At 42.4% G+C, this 23,716-nt stretch overlaps 1 protein-coding gene and 1 long non-coding RNA gene across 2 annotated transcripts; both read right to left on the bottom strand.

Moving 5' to 3' along the window:
• Positions 1-8,663: 8,663 nt before the first annotated feature.
• On the bottom strand, positions 8,664-17,121 carry LOC131222815 (IAA-amino acid hydrolase ILR1-like 1). The gene is made up of 5 exons (XM_058218020.1): positions 16,630-17,121; positions 16,041-16,166; positions 10,398-10,712; positions 9,316-9,444; positions 8,664-9,236 (listed from the first exon to the last, which is right to left on the bottom strand). The coding sequence occupies exons 1-5, from the start codon at positions 16,972-16,974 to the stop codon at positions 8,829-8,831; spliced, it is 1,323 nt and encodes a 440-aa protein (XP_058074003.1). The 5' UTR covers positions 16,975-17,121; the 3' UTR covers positions 8,664-8,828.
• On the bottom strand, positions 12,489-16,034 carry LOC131222816 (uncharacterized). Its single transcript, XR_009160191.1, has 3 exons — positions 15,302-16,034; positions 13,535-13,571; positions 12,489-12,574 (listed from the first exon to the last, which is right to left on the bottom strand). It is a non-coding gene; the product is annotated as an uncharacterized LOC131222816 (long non-coding RNA).
• Positions 17,122-23,716: the final 6,595 nt, after the last annotated feature.

Here is a 23,716-nt window from a genome sequence, read left to right as displayed (position 1 = left end):
TTGTGACCTGGTGAACAGATTGTATGGAAAATAAACATTACGGTGTATCCTACATTTTTTAATGGTTAGAATAACTGTCCAGATTGCCATTTGTGGGATATAATAAATACATCACTGTGGGGCCATGTAACTTTGATATCCTTTGGAATCGTTCGTACAACTCGAAGCTTGAGAGCGTCAGCGCTCGTCTTCGCACGACACGTACCCGCACCAGCCAGGTCGGTGGTGTTTGTCTCTACGGCAAGGAGTTCGTTTTGCATCTGCTGTGGCTGAGAATCCAGATCGATTCGCCGCACTGTGTGGGCCAACATTCTGTTTTATCAGATGATCGTAACCGTCCATGTTCAATTATGGAATATATTTTATACGTTAGAACTAATAAAATTTTGATGAACTGATTTTTATGAGAAAAATATCTGTAGATGAATTTAGAACATAGAAAAGAAAATTTCAATGGCTATAGTCCAACTATAGAAATCAGAGAGCGGATTATAAATTATTAATAAATATACATATTTAATCGTAGTGCCAAAAATATGGACGGTTCAGATCATTTTAATCATCTCAGCATGTTGGCCTCAGTGGGTGACGACACACGCTGAATCCTGACTCGCGATAGAGGGAAAACGAACACCTTCGCTGTAGCTAATCACCTCTTCAAAGTAATAATTTAAAAAATGGACAACTTTGCCCCCAAAAAGAAAACAAATATCGACCCTTCCCAACAAATGCGCCTCTGTTTGTTTGGAAGAGAATCGTCTGCAAGACCTGCCTTATTACGCGACGCTAAAACACCCAAGCTCTATATGGGCCACCCTGAAACATGTGTGATATCCACTCCGTCCATCACGTTATAAATCTTTTCTTCACCATACTTGTAAAATATTGGCCGGAAACCCAAGGGAACAACGTAAAATTGCGCCTTCAACCTCTCTGTTCAAGATATGTGGCCCATAAGTGTGTCGAATGTGGATGACCTTTTTTTTTAAATTTTGCCTTCAATTTGTGATTATCACCTAATGAACAGATTTGATCAATGATAAATATCATGGTAGCTGCACGGACAAACGTATTGTCGACGTCCCATCTTAACTGTTCCATTTGGTGCGGCCCACCTGAGCTCTGGATCTATCTGATTTTTAGCACCAGATACTATCTTCGATGATCACACCTGATGGACGGAGTCGATTTCGCGTACACAACACGATGAAACTACAGAGCGTTATTGTTGCACGTGCTGTTTAAAACACGCGTTGTCGAGGATTCCGGTCGTGTTTCTGGCCAACAACCAGCGACGACTCCGCAATTTCCTGGACTTCGGTTGCATGATTTGTGTAGGCACGCGGACTGCTTGACACTAGCTCTAAGTGAGACAAACACTCATCAGATCCATCCCGTCCATCTGATGAAAAGCTCCTTTTACACCCTTGATTCCAAAAATCTGTAGTAAACGGTGTAAATTCATCCCTAAAACCTCTAAATTTACATTTTGTGGCCTAAAATCAGATCCAGATGTCCTGATTCTTGGAAAATCCATTCATCCTAATGAGTCTCGTCAGATGAGTGGACTAGATGACATATAAACACCATACTGGACCCCACATATTATTTTGATGGTTTTAACGGTAGGACTTCCCATCTCAACTGTTTCCCATGGTCTATGCCACTCGACCGTTGGATCGTACTAATTTTTAGTCGTCATATCAAACCCATGGTGGGGCACCTGATGAACGGGGTGGATTACTTCAAAGTTGTTCCTTCCACGTCAGCTTAAGTCACGGCCCCCGTCTGCCTAAGCAAAATCACGCAATCGTTTTCGTAATTTCATCAACAGCGAGGGTTACTGCCGTGCACTTTCTCCTGAGAATAGGGGGAAGTTTGTGGGGACCACCACGAGCCAACTGTCATGCTGGTATAAAATACAGGCTGTCTTTACGGGCAGCTACCCGGGCTGCCCCAAATTCCCGCTTTAAATACCCCTCTCCTACAGTTTCCCCATTCAAAAGAACCAATCTTCAAATACCTCCCCTCTCTCTCAAACCCTAAAAACAGAAATGGAAGCTTTCGGCTGCAGGTCGTTCGCCATCTCTCTTGTGGCGGTTCTCTTCGCCTTCTTCTCCCTCATCGGAGAATCCTTCGCCGCCGACTCTCCTGCTCCGGCGCCAGCTTCCGCTGCCGTCGGCGTCTCTCCGTCACTTTCCGCCGCCTTCGTCATTTCATTCGCCGCGTTCTTGTTCGGAATGCTATTCGGTTGAGTATCCTGCTTGGAACTCTGCGATTTCTCTCCGTTTTGGTACTTCTCCATGATCTTCTGATCTGGACCGTTAGATTGATGATGTTAGGGTATGTTTGTTAGTAGATTCTTCACAGCAATGTTTGATCGTCTTTCTACAGAGTATCAGAGGATTTTTTATGCCTTTTTTTTTTGGATATGGATGTTCCTGGCAAAGTTATCTGATATTTGTGTAGGAAGGAGATCTGGACGTTAGGGCTTTGATGGAGAGAGCTGTGAGTAGTAGGGAATAAGATGCATATGCATCTGTTTGCATGTATGAGACACTAGATATTGCTTTATAGAGCTATATTTCTTTTGTTCTTTTGTTGTTTCCTTTCTTTCTTCTATCGATTTGTTATAGTTATTGGAATGTAGAAATTAGGGCTGATTCTGGTTTTTTTTTTTCGGGTGGAAGAATAATGAGGCTGATTAGAGGTTATGATGGGATATTTTAAGAAGAGTATATGTGGTAAATTGGAGTATTATATGATACGTGTCTCGCTGGTCACACGCTTTTGGTAATCCGGACCATCGGTCTTCTCGAGTCACAGGCGGAGATAGGCAAACCTCCAAAATCTCCCAGATTGGAAGATCTCATCAACCTACGTTGAGAATTCCGTCAATTGATTGTGGACCGGTGTTGTATTGCCCCGAATCGAAGGGTTTAGATTGTCCGGGATAGACAATTTACGGCCATTGGCGTATCATATAACTTCTCGGTACATTGATGAGCCATCAATCTGATGATCGGAGCGATCCATGTTCTCTGCGCTATTTTTTGACGGCATGTGGTCTATCAGCCTGAGAGAATGCGATCATAACCGTTAATCTGCTTCTCAACGGTGCAGCTCATGTTTCTCGAATGGGCAACAACAGAACACGAATGGCGCAATGGTCCATCTCTGCATGTGAGGCACTGCTTGTCTGTCCCAAGATCGACCTGTTTAGGAAGATTGTGCGTCCCGAAAAGGGTAATTTAGTCATAACGGGGTTTATTTTTAAAAATTCAGATGTTGAGGTTAGCCAAGACATTCTACAAAATTATTTGTTTTATTTCTGGGTAGGCAGGAAAAGAAACGGGAATGAAAAAAAATAAATAAAAGATTATTCCAAAACTACCCCGCTTATTTTTTATTTTTTAAAATAGAAAGCAAAATCTTAGTGATAAAAAATACTCAGGTGGCGTTTGTCACTTTTGAAAACATGGAATCCGGATCCTCTGCTCGCGTGCTTGGCAGTAAATTCGCATAGGATCCGGACTCGAAGAGATGCCCTTTCTTTCGGGAAGAATTACGGAGTTACCCTGATGAATATGGGCTTTTGAGGTGGGCCATCTGGGATCAACGGTTGATCAAGGCATTCGTATTCTGTATTTGAACAGATGGAAAAGTTCCTTTTGTCAGTGAATTTTCCTTGCAGGCCGTTGAATTGCGTGATGCGTAGTGGTCGGTGATTGTCCATTTGTCTAGAAGCAACCTGGACAAGTGCTGGGAAAGCCCACTCCAGATGAGCCATGTTCAGGACCCACTTTGTCGAAATGGGCATAAGTCAAAACCATCATTTGAGAAGTGGGTGTTACACGTCATAGAAGTAGGATGATTTACCTAACCATATGAGAATGGACGTGTGTGGAAACAGATGATCACTCTATTGATGGATTACAGAGGACCGTCCATTGGCGTATAGTCTTCAGGGACCCACGCCCAACCTCATGCCCGGTCGATGAGTGGGATGAGATGACAAATGCCTTGGCTATCCGCAGGTGCCGTGTTGGGGCAAGTCCAGGGCCATCTTGCCTGGCCCTACCTACCGTACCCAAAACCTAATAAATTCAACCAGAGCCTGGTCGTGTAGTGGATTGGCTTCAGATGGCTCATCCATCAACCTGACTCATTGCCAGCTCTATCTGTTTGGGTCAACAGTGGAGCTGAACCATCCGGTCGGTGGGATGAGAATGGATCACAGATCTATGTCGATCTAGTAACTGATTGGTAATATTGAGCCAGGAGTGCATGAAGCTCGGTAAGGTGGGGCCGTTGGGTTGGGCGGGGCTAAGCCCAGGCCATGATTAATTGTAGGTTAACGGGGTTGGACCTATGAAAAGTGAGCCCGTTTCAGTATGTGATCCGCTCAAGCTCAAATCGTGTATTTTTAAAATTTTTTTTTATTAAGTCTAGACGGCGATAATGATTGATGAGGCAGAAATCCGAATTAGATAGTTCCTCCATATGTGTCGATATCTACCCCACCCCAAATCCGTATTACAAGTCATGTACATTTTTAGGAGAAATGATCCAGGGCCCAAGTTCACTGAGACCTTCCATAGTGTAAATCTAGACCATCCGTTTTGCGCAACCTAATCTTATTAGGCTGCTTTGAATAAATCATACTGATCAGACGATCCAACTCTACGGTAAGTGGCATGCTAGAACGGACGGACAAGTTGGTTCTTTCATGGAAGATAGGTCCAGCGACTGGTATTATGATTTGGTGTCCACATGTCCAATCGCAACTGTCTGCACGTGCTGATCCTAATCGACTCCACATGTTAGTATGATGTACGTTTGCAGCATCCAGACCGCTCGTCAGACATGCCTCTTGTGTTTTACACCCCGAGAAACCCTTGTGCCAGTACTATCAAGCGGTCCTCCATGTGCATGCACATGATTTTCAGTTCTAGTTAGTAGGGAACATGTTTTAAGTAATCCAAACCATTGGATGGAGCATGCCCCAAGAAATCTCATCGATATGGTCGTTCTACCTTTCTATTATTTTTCACCTGCAAATAGACAGACGGTTAAAGAAGCACAATCATACAGCAAATGCCCAGCTGTCCACATCCAACTGAAAAGAAAGAAGTCCCACGAAGGGGCCAGGATTTGTCAGGAACTGACAGCATCCGACCTGTTAGAGATCCGTGTGTATGGCACACATGCTGGAGATCTGGGCCACTCATCATTTAGGACACATTGCAAACATGCCATATGAGGCCATGATATCCTTAGTACGTTGAAATGGGCGGTTAGGAAAGGACGGTTGGCGATTCTTTCCTAACCGCCCATTTTTCTCAATCAAACATGACCTGCTTATAAGTGTAGCCGCCCACATGATTTTTATCAGGGCATGTTCACAGTGTGCCCTACCCGTTGAACGGCCTGGATCTCTGATGAATGTGCCGCATGCAAGAATCTCTGACACCGTTTTTGCCCCTCACATCAGGGCCCACTCATTATTGAATGAATACATGAAAGGCACGCCGATTGCCTACTGACGCTGTAAATACCCAGTGGTTATCGGACGGTGCTCTGTGTGCCCCACCATGATGTATGCGTTTTATCCACGCCGTCCATCCATTTAGCAGATTATTTAGAGCATGAGCCCAAAAATGAGTCAGATCCAAAATCTCATCTGGACCAGACCAAAGGAAACAGTGATGACTGAACGAACGCTATTAAAAACTTCATGGCGGTACAAAAGTTTAGGATGAAGCTGATATTTGTGTTTTCCCTTCATCCAGTTATTTATGACCTAATCAACAGGTTGGATGACAAATAAACATTACATTGGGCCATAGGGAGTTTTTAATGGTGGGTGTTTAATCACCACTGTTTTCCAGTGGTGTGGTCCACTTGAGATTTGGATGTCTCATTTATGGACTAATACCCTAAAATGATCTGGGAAATGGATGGACGGCATGGATGAAACACATACATCACGGTGGTGCCCACAATAATGTCCAGTAGCAACCTCAATCCGCAACCGGATGGGCACAAGAGTTTTTTGGGTTGGACGCGGCTTGCGTCCTACCCCCGACCGTCTTTAGCCACGAACGGGCAGTTCCGTGGGCGGGCCCACTATGATCAATCGGTTTATCCACGCCGTCTATCCCTCCTATCGGATCATCTTAAGGCTTAAGTACAAAAATTAGGCAGATCCAACGCTCAAGTGGACCACACTACAGATGACTCTCGCATTTAATGCATTTGATATCTAATGCTTTGTGCATTTAATGCAACCAAGTTTATTATTTGTTGTGGTCCAATTGAGCGTTGGATATGCCTCATTTTTGTGTACAAACATTAAAATGATCCGAGGGGAGGGATGGACGGCGTGGATAAACCGATAGATCACAGTGGGCCCGCCCGCAAAACTGCCCTTTCGGGGCTAGAGACGGGCGGGGGTAGGACGCAAACCGCGTCCTTTTGGGTCGGGGTTTGCCCAATACGTTGCGAGGTTTGCCCGATATTAGGCATAAGCCCGGACCTCAGAATCAAACAGGGCCTGTCCTCTGATGCTTGATAAACTGAGTCCCAGGCCCGGATGCAGATCTCCAACAGTTGTAGGGACTCAGCGGAAAACAAAAGGCTCTGTGGGGCCCAACGTTATGTGTGTGCCGTCCACTCCGTCCATCCCTTGCGCAAGCTAAGGTTAGGATGGTAAACCCAAACAGAAGGCTGGTCCGAAACTGAAATAGGCCACAACACAAAGAAAAGTAGTGACAAGGATGTCTACCATTGAAACCTTCTTGGGGCCTACCAAAGTTTTGGATCATGCATGAATATAAAGGTGGGGCCCAAGAAAATTTTGGTTGTTACAAGAAAAATGGATCGACCAAAAAAATACAGTCAGGTCAGATCTCCGTGCACTTTGCCAGGTCAGTCAACAACTGATACTATTAAAGGCTCAGCTTCCGGCCCCAAGTTGAGTAAGAAATGAGGTTGGACGACTTCCGGCCCCAAGTTGAGTAAGAAATGAGGTTGACCTGTTGTCAATCCTTAAGTACAGGTACCCGAAATCCCTGCCGAGGATCTCGAAAGGCCAACATGAATCTACCCAAAATCTTATCCAAAGATCTTGGAAGATCCTCACGACACATGGGATTCGAATCCCTCTGTAAAACACACCTATCAAATAAGGAGACCACCTCCTACTCCACCGCCCTCTCCTACTTATAAATAGAACCATCCATAATGGTGAAAGGTAAGCATAAATCTCCACCCTAAAACCCTACTACTAGACTTAGTTTGCCTATCTAACTTTGACATTAGAGGGTTCCCATCTCTGTCTTCTCTGGTGGATACCAAGTAGTTTAAGGAAGACCTCCAGATTTTTGCATCAACAATCATTGTGGGTGGGAATTCACATTGCCACCGTTCCCAGTGGTATGGCCCAATTTTGAATGAGCCAGATTTTGAACTAAAATATCGTAATACGAGCTTGTGCAAGTAACAAAGATCGCCATCGGGCCGTTCAGAGCTTTTTGTTGCAAGGGGCTCCCTACAACAGTAGTAGAAAAATCGTATCCCTGAACCGTAATGGTCCGAAATGCAATGGGCTAACCAATGCCAGCCTTAGTAATGATTTACAAAGAAAAAAAAAAATCCCTTGATGGGTATTACTCTCCCTCACAATGACTTTATGCAACCTCCAAATGCATCAAGATGCATCTTCCCAGGACGTGGCTTGCAGATGTGGCAATATGGTGCATATGTGTGAGACCTAAACCAATGATCAGGTGGCCTTACTGTTTAGATGACTTGTCTAAAATTCAGGCATTACGCGGACAAAAGGAATGGATGGTTAAAAGGAATTGCTCAACATTCACATTCAACGCATGTGTTGTGTGGTCCACCTGCCAATAAAATCACCCAATCTTTTTTACAAGTCAAATACCTAACACCCATCTGATGAACGGCTTGGATCTCACACACGTGGTGCCACGTAGCCACTTACTAATGGGACTCAGATTCAGTAGTGACCCCTCCGGTACCGAGCTCTGTGGGCCCTACCATGATGTATGTATTTCATCCATGCTGTCTATCCATTTTTTTAATATCACTTTAGGGCATGAGCACAAAAATGAGGCAGATCCAAATCTCAGGTGGACCCACCATAGGAAACAGTGGTGATATTTGTGTATTCCCTTCCAGCACCGACCAGTACCTACCAAAACCTAGTCCTTGCTAATGTATCTTAGCGTTTCTCTAGTACACCCATAGCAAAGTGCAGATCTTTACTAAGCCACAGGCAGGTAAAAGGAACAGTTCAGATACAAGCCATACATGTACCCTCATGGCACACAGGTGTGAGATCCAATCCATCCATCAGAGGGGTCCCACCATGTGAATGCTCTACTAAACAAATTAACAGTTGTGAGAAACTTGGCAGAGTTTTCTAAACCATCCACCTATCTCTAATCCATAGCACCTTGCTGAGTGGACCACCTTCATTTTGGGGCAAGAACATCTAGATGATAGGACCCACCAGATGGATGGCTTGGATATCCCAACTATCTGCCATGTTGCATATGTGGCGACCCATGCATTAGCTGCCACACACAGGCATGTGCTTAGAGAAGCTCCACAGTGAAACATGGATCAGACCACTTAAAAAAAAGGTCTGTAATAAACTTGAAAACCCAAATGTACAGAGATGTAGAGGGGACCATTGCTGTGGACCCCATTATGAGAATTCAAATACGTATTGCTTTCACATGTCACTGAATTCGAATGCTTTTGAGTCCTAAAAGACATCGATGGAGTCGTATGACACCTTAAAGCTCATCATGGGCTTTTCCTTCTATAGATTGAGGGGACGGATGGGATTCAAGAAGGTACCTCATAGCCAAAGATGCATGTAGTGCTGCGCCATAAGGTAGGACGTCTTCATTGATCGTGAAGTAGGGCGAGTGCGCAGATTCAAGCGGTCCATGCGACTCGTTCTTCATTCCAAGGAAGAAGTAGCATCCTGGTATCACGTCTGTATAAAATGCAAAGTCCTCAGCTCCCATCAATGGTGGGATTTCTCTGATGTTGTGGGGCCCCAACAAGTCGCCTGCGACGTTTCTGAAGTGCCTATGCAAGTCTTCATTGTTCATCGTCACAGGGAAGAAGGGGCGTTCTTTGGCATTGAAGTTAACAGTCGCACTACACCTTTGTACGGCAGCTTGTCCTATGATGACCTGTCATTGCAGTTGGAATTTTAATTAGTGTGTTTCACAATAGGTTGGTTACAGTTAAAGTGTAACTTTGCTGTTTTACCTCCTCGATCCGTTGCTTGAGTTGCAAAAAGCTTTCTTTAGAAAAGGCTCGGAAGGTCCCGCCGATTGTGACGGAATCTGGGATGACATTGAATGCACCACCGCCTTGGAATTTCGCCACCGTCACAACCTGCAAGTGTGTGGAAAATCTCATAGGTCTGCTTTCGAAATTTAATACTAAAAAACAGTTAGTGGGGTCATTTGGATCTGGAGAATCCAGCCCTTGGTTAATGGACCATTCGTAAGGGGCTGAATGTGTGTTTGGGTCGTGGGAAAGGGTAGGAAATGAATTCCTATGGAAATCCAGTTCCCAAAATTTGCCCCTTCTACAATGGGCTGCAGAAATTTCAGGAAATGGATTCCCATCCATCAATCATATTTTTCTTTAAAAAAGCTAAAAGGATTCCTTAGAATAGCTTTCGCAGTATCCAAAAATTGCAGATGGAATCTCTTTCACTGGGAACCAAGGTGTTCCATAATAATAATGGTGACCGTTACGGCCACCACTGTTACCGTTAAGAAATGGGCAGTAACGGCTCTTTTAAAAAAATTCTGGACCGTTGTAAGGCCGTTACGGCTTGTTCTTCTGCAACGACCATTTCGGCCTTGTCATGCATAACGGTTATGACCATTACCGTTACTGTTACCTGACGGATTTGGGATGCCATGTTATAATTTATTTCGGAAATAATATCCACAACCCCTTCCGTGATCCAGGGAGCCAAGTGGCCCCTTTAGACAGAAATCCTTCTCCTGACAATCCAAAAGAATCAAGTACAACTCATTCTTTTATTGTGACTAATCATCAAGCAGGCAACACCAATTTGGGCAGTGTCTAAAAATCGGGCCAGTTGGTCAAGTCTAAGTGCTCAAATGGAACATAGCTGGGAAGAAAAAAAAGGACCAGTGGCCATTTCTTGTCTTGGATGAAGTGTTGATCGTCCAACCAGCTAATTTCTAGAGGGTCCACCATACGAGTGGTCTGGATCTCTTACCCATCAGAAAAAGTGTTCGCATGTCCATCTGCAATTAGAATTCCTCCAAAAGAGCTGAAACTATTGTTGTGTTCAAGAAGGAAAGTACCTGTGAATCAAGGGGATCAGCTTCACGAGAAACAAGGTGCTGCAAGCTAACGATCACGTTGGATGCTGCTAAGATCGGATCTATTGTATGCTGAGGGATTGCAGCATGACCTCCCTTCCCGCTTATCACTGCCTCGAAGAAGCCGCTTCCTGCCATAACCGGACCAGGCCTGGAGGCCACCATGCCAGCAGCTACATCCGTGGAAACGTGCAGCCCAAAAATAGCTTTGACATTCTCCAGAACTCCAGCTTCTATCATTTTCTGTGCTCCTCCGCCTCCTTCCTCAGCTGGTTGAAAGAGAAGGACAACTGTTCCCTGTTGCAATCACCACAACCACTTCAACATTTCACCCACTTGTAACAGAGTCTGGCATCATTAGAAGTTCTGCGAAATGGTAAACAACTAAGGTTTGCTTCAATGCAAGAAACGGAAACAGTAACCCTCTTGATTGGCTTAAAACATATGCATTGAATGAAAAGGTATAATGAAAAAAAAAGAAGTAGAAAAGGACAGTAATTGCAGACATTATAACATCAGGCATTTCAACTTTCACTTGCACCAAACAAATTGCAGTACCTGCTTGGGCAAAAAGAAAAGAATAAAAAGGAAAGAAAAAAGAGAGGCCAGTGGCAGAGGAACCATCTCCACAGCTAGCTGCTTGTGCATCCCTCCCCCATGGTGTCTATGGCATCCAACCCATTTAGTAGGGTTGCCCCACCATGAATATGGAACAAACAAAAATCAGGTCAGTCCGATCGTCAGGTGTGGCCCATTATTTTCTATCATGGGGCCCACTTGATGATTGGACTCGCCTGATTTTTAGGCATCCCATTTTCATGGTTGGACAACCCTACCTGACGGGTTTGATGCCACACAAATGCACATCGGTGGGCCTCACATGCAGCTAGTTGCACAAAATTCTCATCTACAACAGTTGCAGAGGACCCAGCCTCGAAAAGGAAATAAAAGTAAATTTTAAACTTGATTCTTGTTAACTTTTCTCAAGTACACATTTTGCTAGATATTGACAGGCTTCCAGACTATAACATTAAAAATCCAAAAAACCCTTCTACTTTGAGGAATGTATATGATGCTTGTGCTTCATGGAGTTCCTTAAATGCCAACAAAAACATCTCCGCTGACACATGGTCCATGCATACAGTGAATTGATGTGGCTTACTCCAGACCTGACCTGGAGTAAAGTGAGTTACCATACCTACAAACAATAAATGCAGGATTCAACCCACAACAGGGATGATGCTATTATGATGCGTGCTTCACGGAGTTCAATGAAGTCCCAACCACACATGTGGCAACCCTGTGCAGCGAATGGGACTGTTGATGTATTGGGCCACTGAGCAAATAGCCATATATCAAAAGTTTCAGGAATTAGGCAACCTAATCATCCAATTACTGTGAGCTTCGCTCATTGAATGTGGACTGTTGCTTGCTCTGTGTCCCAACTTTGAGAAAACCATCCATTTTACATGCCACTGATCAGAGGGTTACCAAGCCCATCACCTATTTGGCTAGCTTTTTTGGGATATGGTCCTTCCAATTGATGACCGACCAAATCAACAGCCTCAATCAAATCAAACAGCTGCCATGTGCATATTTGGGCACCTTATGGAACTCTGTGAAGTGTGCCATCTTAATAACATTCCCCAAACCATAGAAAATGTTGTGATTTGTATTTGCAATCACACGGGTAATAAGTTCCAAGAATTGGGACATCCAAACACGATCAGGCTCTGTATGCACAAGTTGGCAATTAGCCATTGTTGAAGCAACGACAGATCATGATCATGAGTTGAGCAAGCATACAATGTAATATGTGGGAGGCCAATAAGATAAATTGTGTGAGGTGGCTTTAACAAGCCAACTCTCAACCTCAATGGCATGAAAATTGCCTAATCACAAACCTCAAGGATCACAAAGAATTATTAAATACCCAAATATGTAAAACGCCAGCACCGCCGCCATTGCTGATACACGTGGAGTCAATGATGGCTCAGGTATCAAGATTGCTGATCTGGTGGACCCCATGATGGAGGGAGATGCCCAAGGAATCCAAGGAGTCAATTGAACATCAAGGTGAAGCATTTATGAAAATCTCCACATTTTCTCCATGAAGAAAGGCATTCTTGACATCCATATGATACAATAGCTAGCTCCACCTAAAAAACCCAAACTCTACAAAGCTTTTATTTTACACACACACACACACACACACACACACACACACACACACTGAAGTATTGGGTGTCGCCTTTGGAAACTCATAGAACCTTAGAAAAACCGATGGATCCATTGGACAGGGGTCTTAAACATCTGAAAGGTATTTCCAACAAGAAGTGGCACCGACGCTTACATGTGAATCTATTCAAGATTTCTTCTAAAGCTTTTCCCAACAGTCCCAATCCATAGCTTCCTTGCAAGAGGTGGGAGAGCTTGGACAAAAGTGAAGAAACAAATGCAGAATGCGGAGTAAAGGAGGTTCTTTTGTTCAAAATAAAAATAAAATCATACGGCTTTTGTGGGTGCCAACCTTCTCCATTTTTTACTGCAATTTCGTCCTTTGATCTGGTGAATATCCAGAGAAATAGATCCCTCAATTTTTCCCCGAAAATCAGCTGGAAGCATTCCAAAATACACGAGCCATCACACATGTGCATGAACCAAACCGACCATCATGAGGATCTCATCACAGTCCATGCTTCAAGCAGGCCAGCATAAGATGTCAAAAATCAACCATCCAAGGGCTTCTTGGAGAAAGCCCGACAAACCATCATTGCAGCATTGGTGCCTAGTCAGGTGAAAGAGGAGTTCAATGCATTTTAGGGTGGCATCCAAACAGGCTTTTAGAGGGGAACAAAGACATGGCATGAACCACAGAAGGTATTCATGTTGTTCTTTGAGGTTCCCTACCAATTCTGCTGAATGGGACTGCAAAAATCGAGCTTGAAAGATGAGAATGGAGAAAATTCAGATAATCTTTCTTGCATTTGCTTCACAAGATATGTTTTCAAAATACAAAACAGAATGTGATCAATCCCAAACCTAATCATAAATATATTTGCAACAATGAAATCCTAATCCCAATCTTGATAGAGATAAACACATAACTCACTACTCACATCTCAACAGAGGGTACTTTGATGGAGCCGCAGTTCGCTGTAGAAAGAAAGATTTCGACTATGAATTTGAAGGAGAAGAACAAAAGTTTGCCTCTCTAAAGCATGAGAAGAGAGAAAAAAATTTAATAATATATTCTTTTAGCTGTCACACCTATATATATATATATATATATAAACAAAAGAAAATGCATATATAATCCACGCAAAAGGGAAACTCCTAAAAAACCTAATAATAATAATAATAATAATAAAGTAGCAAATGCACCACTGTCAAAAATTGCACCAGCCACTGACTCCCTCTACAATAACAATTAACTTAAAATTGCTTTCCCTCCCTTCCTTCCTCCCGTCCATCTGAACCGAAACAACTTTCCGCATCCCTTTCTCTGCAACAAAAACAACTTTCTAATTCTGGAAAATACACTTGGATCTCATATCTGTCTGACATCAAACTTCATACTGCTTTCATCTTGTCTCAAAGGTGGTATCAACCAAACAGATGCTGATATTTCCTCTAGGACTGGATATAGAGAAGCTAATTACATCATCAATGTGCTAGCAAAAGAGGGCAGTGTTAGACCTCACCTTTGTGTTGATAGTGTGTATCCATTGACTTAATGGATATTGCATCTTTCTTTTTCATTTATAAATTAGTTCATTTGTCAATGAAAAAAATGAACTTGAACTTTTACCACCACACAAGAGGAAACGTGCAAATATGAAGGACATCGATCAAATAAAGGAGATGGGTTTGATAAACTACAGAACTTATCAAAAAGAAAAATATAAGGAGAGAAATTCCAACCTTACATGACTTCAAGATCATTATTCATAGCAGTAGAACCTTTTGATTAGAATTATAAACCATGAAAACACAACTAGTTGCATACTTGCATGAGGAATTAGCTGAGATCTTTTCTTCATTGATTACAGACCAAGCAGACCCAAACACTCAAACACGAGCTGTGGGTATCATTCCAGTAAGACGATCAATGTAGATGAGGTAAAGCTGGTTCTATTGATTACGTGAACAGTAGCTAGAATAGCTTCAGCCAGAATATTGAAAAGGGCCTAAAAATGGAGAAAGCACACACGAACAACTTCCATGGTGTGCCTATTTTTGTGTTGTTCGAGGAATAAGGACAAACTGTCGAACAAGGAGCTAACTGCCAACAACTTGCACCAGGTTATCCATCTGGACCATGTGAAATGAAAAGAACCAAAGTCCATCCTCAATCATCACCATCAGGATTGCACAAAATCTCTTACGAGGTGACACTGGAGGCATTATCCCACATGCGTGTAAACAACAACCCATTTGCACACCATCACATTTGCCAACAAGGTTCATGGGTGCAATATTCAAAATTTCTATCAGGTGGGTCCCACCAGTTAGATGCCTTGACCCAAAAATCAGGCCTCTCCACTAATTAGGCAGACCACAGGTTGTGAAATTAGTGACAACTAAGAAAATTTTGACCAAGTTTTTCCAAGCCATCCATTCGTTTCTAAGGCATTTACATGGTGAAAAAAAAAAGGCATTTACATGGCGAGACCCACTCGATGGACATCTTGGATCTCACTCTGCTCACATGTGTTGAAGTGTGTGGATGGACTGCCATGTATAAACATATCCAAGATTCGCATACCCTGTGATACTAAACCTATTTAACTGACCACAAGCGCAAGAATGCTGGAAGATTATGAATTAAGGCATGGGTGCAGCAAGCATGGATGTGAGTATACTAAAAACTTAATGTAACCAACCTTTTCCACGGATATGCTTCCAATAAGAATGTTTCAAAGACAATGAGTAATGTGAAAATTTTCTGATGAGCTTCACCAACAACATGACATTTCGCATGGACCACCAATGAAAACTAGAAGATTGCATCACTTCCACTCTGCAAAGATGTTGCGCTAAAGTAAAAGGTAAAAAAGAAGAAAAAGCAAGCAAGCACAGTAACCTAATAGATATCTGCCTACTTCTAAGACTGGTAAACCACTAAAGATTCAGCAAGAACACAATTACCCAAATATGTCCATCAACCAACAATAATATACGGCCCACTAACAACATATGGATGTATCATAGTAAAACTGAAAATTTAATGCGAACCAATAAAATGAAGTAGCACTTCCTAATGATCCAATATCAGTAATCACACAGAACTGTTAAAATTGCTGATACAAAAGTAGATTAGAAAATTATACAAATTTCTCAAGAACCATAGTAGGACAGTCAGAAGCAAGAGAAGCAAGTTAAGGCTGCATCTGGCTCATGGCCATTTTAGAAGCAGATAAAAATAGTTTGTAATTGTGGAATTTCTACTCTTAGTAGAATTTTCAAAAATGATGACTGAGGCTCTTTAGTGTTGTATCAGAAAGAAAGAGCTGTTGGTATCGACAGGTGTATCATTTCATATGGAATTTGACTAAATTGCATGTTATTTCTTGATAAACCCAAGCCAAATGCAGCCTAAGGGAGCAAATTAACTAAACCAACCTGCAAATTCTCGCGTTGCTCTTGGAGGAGCTTTGCAGCACCGAGGAGCATGGCGACGTGAGCGTCGTGCCCACAAGCATGCATCTTGCCAGGGATTTTACTCTTGTGCTCCCACTCCACACCCTCCTATGTAATTAAAAATAAAAAATTTAAATTTAAAATTTAAAAAATAAAAAAATCAATCTCATACACAAAGATGAGGTTGGTACTCTGGTGGGGCCCACAACGAATGGATCATGCCCCAAAATGAAATCTCCCCCCTACAGAAAATCTTACCCAAACAACCAGAGTTAATTTTCTCACCCCGACGATGGTCAACCCACACCGTCCGTTTCCAGGTAGCCATTCGGACGCTCAAGTTCATCCTATGGACGAGAATTTTGGGTCAGAACCCACAAATAGCAGGCCCCACCAGATGAACCGTGCTGATCGTTGAGACACAGGCCCCATAAGCACACTCCCAGGGCCGAACTAAATCCCCCATTTCGTTCGGCCGAGCATCATACACACCCAAAAAGCTATTATCTATAATTCTTCTAGCCAACATCCAAATCAAAATCTACCCAAAATAAAATAAAATCAGTCTGACCTGCATAGGAAGAGCATCCATGTCTGCTCGAATAGCGACAAAAGGCGGCCCACCACTCCCGATGAAACCGACGATGCCCGTAACGGCGATCGGGTGCTTGTATGGTATACCCATCTCATCCAATTCTTTCCTGATCAGCTTACTGGTCTCGAATTCCTCGAAACCAAGTTCTGGGTTCTCATGCAATCTCCTCCTCCAATCAACCATCTTTTCCACAATCTCTGGTTTCTTCGCAGAAGTCAAGAAATCGAAGCCAATCTGCGGGGGCCCTGTTGGATTGGATGAAGAAATGGAGAGCATGGACAACAGAAGGAGAATGGAAGAGACCCATTTGAAGAAATCCATGGTTTTGACTGGAAACTCGAGATTTTTGGAGAGAATGAGCAGATGAGGAGCCTGACTGTAAGATAATCGAGTCTGACCGTAAGAGAGAATGGAGTCTTGACTGTAATGGAGGAGAGAGAATCCGCAGATAGCGGTGGCGACGGCTTTAAAGAGGACAGAACGGCACGTGAATGTGCGCGAGACAGAATATATTAGTATGGTGGAAAGAGGGAGTACGCTTTTGTGATATTCCCTCCCCACACGTGTGTAGTATGTAAGCCGCTAAATAGGAAAGATCCTCCTCTTTAGGTAAATTGATTTGAAATAAGGATCGTATGATCATTAGGTTGGTCTTGCATGCATAAAATAAATGGGCGGTTAGGAATAATCAAATGATGGCTGAAATTACGTGGTTATTAGTGGCCCCCGGCTCTACCGTTTTGCACACGTTTTCCTCCTTGCTAGGTAGGACCCACCATGATGTTTGTGTTGAAATCCACTTCGTCCATCCGTTCTGACAGCTCATGTTTAAACATGTGCTAAAAAAGTAGGCAGATCTAAGACTCAAGTAAGCCACACGGCAATAAATAGTGATGATTGACATTGCGGTAAAAAGCCAGAATCGAAGCTTCACCGTTTAAATGTTCATGGGACACAGAAGCTTAGATAATGCCAATATTTTTAATTTTCAGTTAATCCAGTGGTCTCTTTTACTTTCTAATTACAGAGGTAATTTAAAGTAAATGGGTAATAATTTTTGGTTGGATTTCAAACTTGAAGTTGACTGCCACCTTTCATTTATAATACTTCTCAAGTCACTTGAAAGAAAATATTAAATCAAGGGTCCACCATGATGTGTACGTCTTATCCACACCGTCTATCCTTTTAGCCAACTCATTTTAGAGCATGAGCCGAAAATAAAACAAATCCCAAGATCATGTAGATCACAGCACAGGAAACAACGGGACTTGAACTCCTACCATTGAAAGCTTCTCGAGAACTCTAAAAGTTTTGAATCAAACTGATGTTTTTGTTTCCTCTTTACTCATGATTGTGTGACCATATGAAAAGGTTGGATGACAAATAAACATCAATGTGGACCCTAAGGAGAAAATAGCTTTTAACCATTGACGTCTTAATGATCATTGCTCCTTAAGGTGTGGTTCACTTGAGCTTTTGATTTTCTTAAATTTTGGGTTCATACATTAATATGTATTTTTTAAAATGATGGATGATGTGGATAACTCACATATATCATGGTGGGGTCCACATATTTAAATCAGTAATAAATATAGTATGGACCACTTTTCAAAACATAATTTCCAAGGTGGGGTAAGTAATAATTATTTATTTCCTCGTATTTACCCGAGAAATTAAAAATCAAACAGCCCCTAAATTACCTCTGTAATTAGGAAATCAAATGGGCCCTAAAGGATGCATCCAAAAATGGGAAGAGATACTTACCATTCCCCGTGTCATTTTAGTTTGCGAGTACCCAAGAAATAGTACGTGCTTTGGACTTAAATATGTGGATCCATCGTAATGTATATGATATATCCACCCACACCGTCCATCTATTTTATTAGAACATTTTGGAGCATTAATCAAAAAACGAAGCAGATCCAACACTCAAATGACCTACATGAAATGAAGCAGTGCCTTAATTCGTCCACCGTTGAAAGTTATTTTCTTCACTAGGCCCACAATGATGTTTTTTCATAATCTAACCCGTTCATAGGGTCGCACAGGCATGGATAAAGGGAAAACACAAATATCAGTTTGATCCAAAACTTTCAAAGGCCCCAAGAAGTTTTTAATGGTAGGCGTTTGATTCTTATTGTTTCCTGTGATGTGGTCCACTTGACCTTTGGATCTGCATCATTTTTTTGCTTCTGTCATAAATTTGGCTGGCATAACAAATGAACAGTGCGGATAAGTAACATACATCACAAGAGGCCCCATATTGATGTTGTAAATTTCTCGATTTAAGTGTTGAAAAGGTAAGTTCTCACATTAGCTTTAGAAAAGATAGTAATTAGCTAGGTAAATAATTATTACCCATTTACATGGTAATTACACTTGAGCCAAAAAATCAAACAGGCCATTAGATGACATATAAATCGAAAAGTCTCCCACAATAAGTATTTTCCTCCCCATTCACACAACAGTTTGTTGGATCTTCCTCATTTTGGGCTGATGTCCTATCATAAATGAATTTTTCATCTAAATCGTGCAATCCGCGTCTATATGCAAGCCCAAGATAGATTCCTTGTGCCTTGTCAAGGAGTGCTGATGATGTGCAAGTGGGGCCCACAGTTTTAATGATTAGGGGCATCGATTAGTGGATCCATAACAAATGGGGATGTTCCAGTTAGGTTAGATGAAATTGCATTTAGTGTCATAAGAAATTTTGGGGTGGATTGTGAAATCCATTACACATGTGAGCCCACTTTATTCACTATCCATTCATATATAGCCCTTATCCATTCATATATAGCCCTTACGTTTGACATTTTAGTTTTTATATATATATAAGCCATTTATTAACATTACATAGTCCACTAAATAAAATTTTGCTTAATTCAATGTTTTTACAATAGCAAGGATTTTATGCCAAAGAGAGAAATTGGATATAATAGCATGGTATTTCCATGCATGTAATATTTTGCAATAATGATGTTAATCCCATCTAATACAATTTCATACCGTTTAATCACACGGACCAAGTGGGGCCATAAAGATCAACTGTTTTGATGATCGAAGCATGTGACACCTTAGCAAAAATGTACATATTGTCAGTCTTGACGACTGCAAGAGTGCCGTAAAATAATGCTCTATTGAAGTAAACACGCGTAAGTGGTGGAAGAACTATCGTACGCTATGTGATTGCGAATAGCGACTGTACTCCAGCAAAGGAAACAGCGCTTGTACTTGTGGGTCATGCCTCCTGCGGGGAATGAATTCTAGCGTACATCGCGCGGTGAGAGCCAAGTCAGTGGAAGTTTCATGAGATCCAACCCGTTCATCAGTCACTCTGCCTCATTTTCACCTTTGAACTGAAAATTCATGACCATACATAACACAGTAGGTCACAATCTAGAAAGAAGTTGGTAAGAAACGACCCTCATTAGTTTTTGTGTGGTCCACCTTAGTCTTTATATGACACATCTAATCGGTTCATCTTACGTGATTCACTAGGATTAACGGATATTTCAAGACTCATGTGAGCCACACTACAAGAAATTACAGGTTTTTAGGTATAATTATATGAGGTTCATCTAAGCGTTGAATAAGTCTTATTTTTTTAGTTCAACGCTTAATTAAGGATGATGCACCTGATGGACGGGTTGGATTTTACACACCTAAAATCGTTTTCACCACCACTATGCAAGGCAGAGATGCCACGTGGGCAAGCATTATCCACTTTTCCTTCCACGGCGAAAGAAGCTTCACCGGCCATGCACGCGCTTTGCATGGCGCTGTGCTGCACAGTACTTGTCTTGTCTCTGCAAGAGCCCTGCGGTCGCCCTAGCAGCTGCCAGATACGGGGCACGTGCTTGGGCAGTGGCGTTGCCCCACGTGCAAGTCGTGGGGGTGGGAAGAGAGGCAACGCCATCAGCGCGGACGCGTTTTGGCCGATAGGCCCGCCATGAGGCTTATCTTTTGATCCTTTTATCAGCTCATTTTGTAATTTGAAAATAGATAGGGTTTTACGTTTATATGCATTTTAATTAGGCCACATCATCGCTGACAGCTGCATTAAATGCTGGCAATCACTAATATAGTCTTATCGTGACGAAAGCAAATAGGAAATCCTCCTCTTACAAACGAATGATCTGTGCGTATCATTTTGTCCCACTCATTTTAAACAACCCCACGAAATACAATGATAGCTACCTACACTATTGAATTAAGTATTTAATCATGTGGTGCGGTGCATTTGAGTTTTTAGATTTGCCTTGTGCTGTAAAATAAGATGGAAAAATGAATAAACTAGGTACATAAAACGTATACATCATGGTGGAGTTCATGAATCTTTAATACCTGCTAGTTAATTGAAGTCATGCTAGTTGGTTGGAGTTGAGTCACCGGTCAACCTGCGTCCATCCATATGCGTGGCTATCAGAGGTGGATTACCTTTGACCTGGGACATAGCGATGTACGTATGCTTGGGCTGTGTGGTACCCACAGATATGTCCGTGACAAATCTACTCCTTTCATATGTACATATTTTGAAAGACCATTTTAAGACAGGATTTAAGAAATGAGGCAGATCTAAATTTTAAAAATGAAGTAGATCCAAAACTCATGTAGGCCACACCAATGAAACGTTGGAAGTAAGAATGACCACCATTGAAACCTTACTCGAGTTGACCATGATGTTTATATGTAATCCAAACCATTCAGGGTTATTATCACTTGGATAAAATACAGGCACAAATATCATCCTGATACAAAAGTTCCGTCACTCCCAAGTGTTCAATCTCCACCATTATGTGTGGTATGGCTCACATGAGTTTTAATTGCAAAATAGATGAATGAAGTAGATTTGTCACAAATATCTTTGTGTACCCCACACAGCTCCGAGCACAAGAATATCCTAGTGCCCTAGGTCACAAGTGTCAAGGATACGTTACCTCAATCCAAGGATACATTACCTCAATCCGCGGCTTGACATATTGACCTTAATCTTAAAGAGATTCATTTGTATAGAATAATTCATTCTTTTCATTTTTATTGTAATTAGCATTTATAACTCTGATCTGTAATTATTCTTATGCATATTGTAATTATGTATATATACAAGAAATACTTACCATGATTGTGTGTGGTGGTTTTTGCTCAAACCTTTATATGGTATCAGAGCCCTTTAGGATTAGCCTTCATCGATCCTTCTTGCTTCAATGGCTGCCGAAAACAACTCACCCTCCCTTCTCCCCTTCAACACCATGGTAACCATTAAATTATCATCCTCCAATTATCTCCTATGAAAGAGCTAGCTTCTTCCTCTACTTGAAAGCCAAGAACTACTAGATCATGTGGATGGAACTCTTCAACCTCCTCCACGCTTTGACCCTGTTGGCTCTTAGATACCAAGCATCAAACACTTGGTGTGGAGGAACACCAACCAGCGCCTCTTGAGTCTTTTGCTCTCCTCCCTCACGGAGGAAGCCATGGCTGAGGTTGTGGGCCTCTTCACCTCACGCGAGGTCTGGTTATCACTCGAAAACACCTTTAGTCACCGATCAAAGGCAAGAGAAATTCGTCTCAAGGATAATCTTCAACTGATGAAACGTGGGACCCGATCGGTAACAGAGTATGCTCGAGCGTTCAAAGCCCTTTGCGATCAACTCTATGCCATCGGAAGATCCGTCAACGACACTGACAAGGTTCACTGGTTCCTCCGAGGATTGCGTTCGGAGTTCACTAGCTTCTCCACCACCCAAATGGCCCAAACGCCCCTGCCTTCCCTCTCCGATTTGGTCTCCAAGGTCGAAAGCTTTGAGCTTTTCCAGCGATCTCTTGAATCCTCTAGTCCACCAAACGCTGCTTTCACAGTCACAAATCACGGCAATCATCGCTCAAACAAGCTCCTCGTGCCTGGTTTCAGTGTTTCAGTTCCTTTCTTCTCCCCCTTAGGTTTTCTTGCAGCCGTGCAGACACCTCTCTCTTTGTCTTTCATCAGCAGTCTGACATTATTTATTTGCTTTTATATGTTGATGATATTATTATTACTGGCAACAACTCTTCCCTCCTTGACAGCTTCGCTCGCAAGCTCAATTCTGAGTTTGCCATCAAGGACTTGGGCTCCCTCAGCTACTTTCTTGGTTTGGAAGCTACATACACTACTGATGGTCTCTTTATTAGTCAGCTGAAATATGCACGGAATATTCTGACTCGAGCACAGTTACTTCATAGCAAGCCTGTTCACACTCTTATGGTCGTTTCTCAACATCTGACTAGCGATTGTCCTGCTTTCTCGGACCCCACTCTCTACAGATCACTAGTTGGTGCCCTTCAGTACTTAACCATCACTCGCCCTGACAGTGCTCGTGCTGTTAACTCTGTTAGTCAGTTCCTGCATGCCCCTACTACAGATCACTTTCTTGCTGTCAAGCGCATTTTACGCGATGTCAAGGCACACTTCACTTTGGTCTTGTTTTTCGCCCTTCTGTTGCTTCTGGTGCCCTGGTTGCTTACTCTGATGCTGACTGGGCTGGTTGTCCCGACACTCACCGTTCCACCTCTGGCTATTCCATTTATCTTGGCGATAATCTGGTTTCTTGGAGTGCCAAGAAGCAATCCATTATTTCCCATTCCAGTTGTGAGTCTGAGTATTGTGCCCTTGTAACTATTGTAGCTGAACTCCTTTGGCTCACCCATCTACTTCATGATCTCAAGGTTTCCATTTCCCAGAAGCCTATTCTCTTATGTGACAACAAAAGTGCGATGTTCTTAAGCTCCAATCCCGTTTCCCACAAATGGGCCAAGCATGTTGAATTAGATTATCATTTTCTTTGGGAACTTGTTGTTGCTGGTAAACTTCGCACTCAATATGTGCCCTCTCATCTACAGGTAGTCGATCTCTTCACCAAGAGTGTTTCTCGACCTCTCTTTGAATTCCTTCGTACCAAGCTTCATGTTCGTTCAAATCCGATGCTCAGCTTGTAGGGGGGTGTCAAGGATACATTACCTCAATCCACGGCTTGACATATTGACCTTAATCTTAGAGAGATTCATTTGTATAGAATAATCCATTCTT

Source organism: Magnolia sinica, chromosome 13 (genome assembly GCF_029962835.1).
Source record: "Magnolia sinica isolate HGM2019 chromosome 13, MsV1, whole genome shotgun sequence".
NCBI lineage: Eukaryota > Viridiplantae > Streptophyta > Magnoliopsida > Magnoliales > Magnoliaceae > Magnolia > Magnolia sinica.
The sequence above is the reverse complement of the archived record's forward strand: the minus strand, read 5'-3'. Positions and strand labels throughout refer to the sequence as shown.

Excerpts from the sequence above, each read along its gene's own strand:
- LOC131222815 (XM_058218020.1), bottom strand. The coding sequence starts at position 16,974 with ATGGATTTCTTCAAATGGGTCTCTTCCATTCTCCTTCTGTTGTCCATG. Across the intron at positions 10,713-16,040 it reads AGCAACGCGAGAATTTGCAG|GGAACAGTTGTCCTTCTCTT; the intron begins GTTGGTTTAGTT and ends TGATTGCAACAG. Across the intron at positions 9,237-9,315 it reads TCAAGCAACGGATCGAGGAG|GTCATCATAGGACAAGCTGC; the intron begins GTAAAACAGCAA and ends CTGCAATGACAG.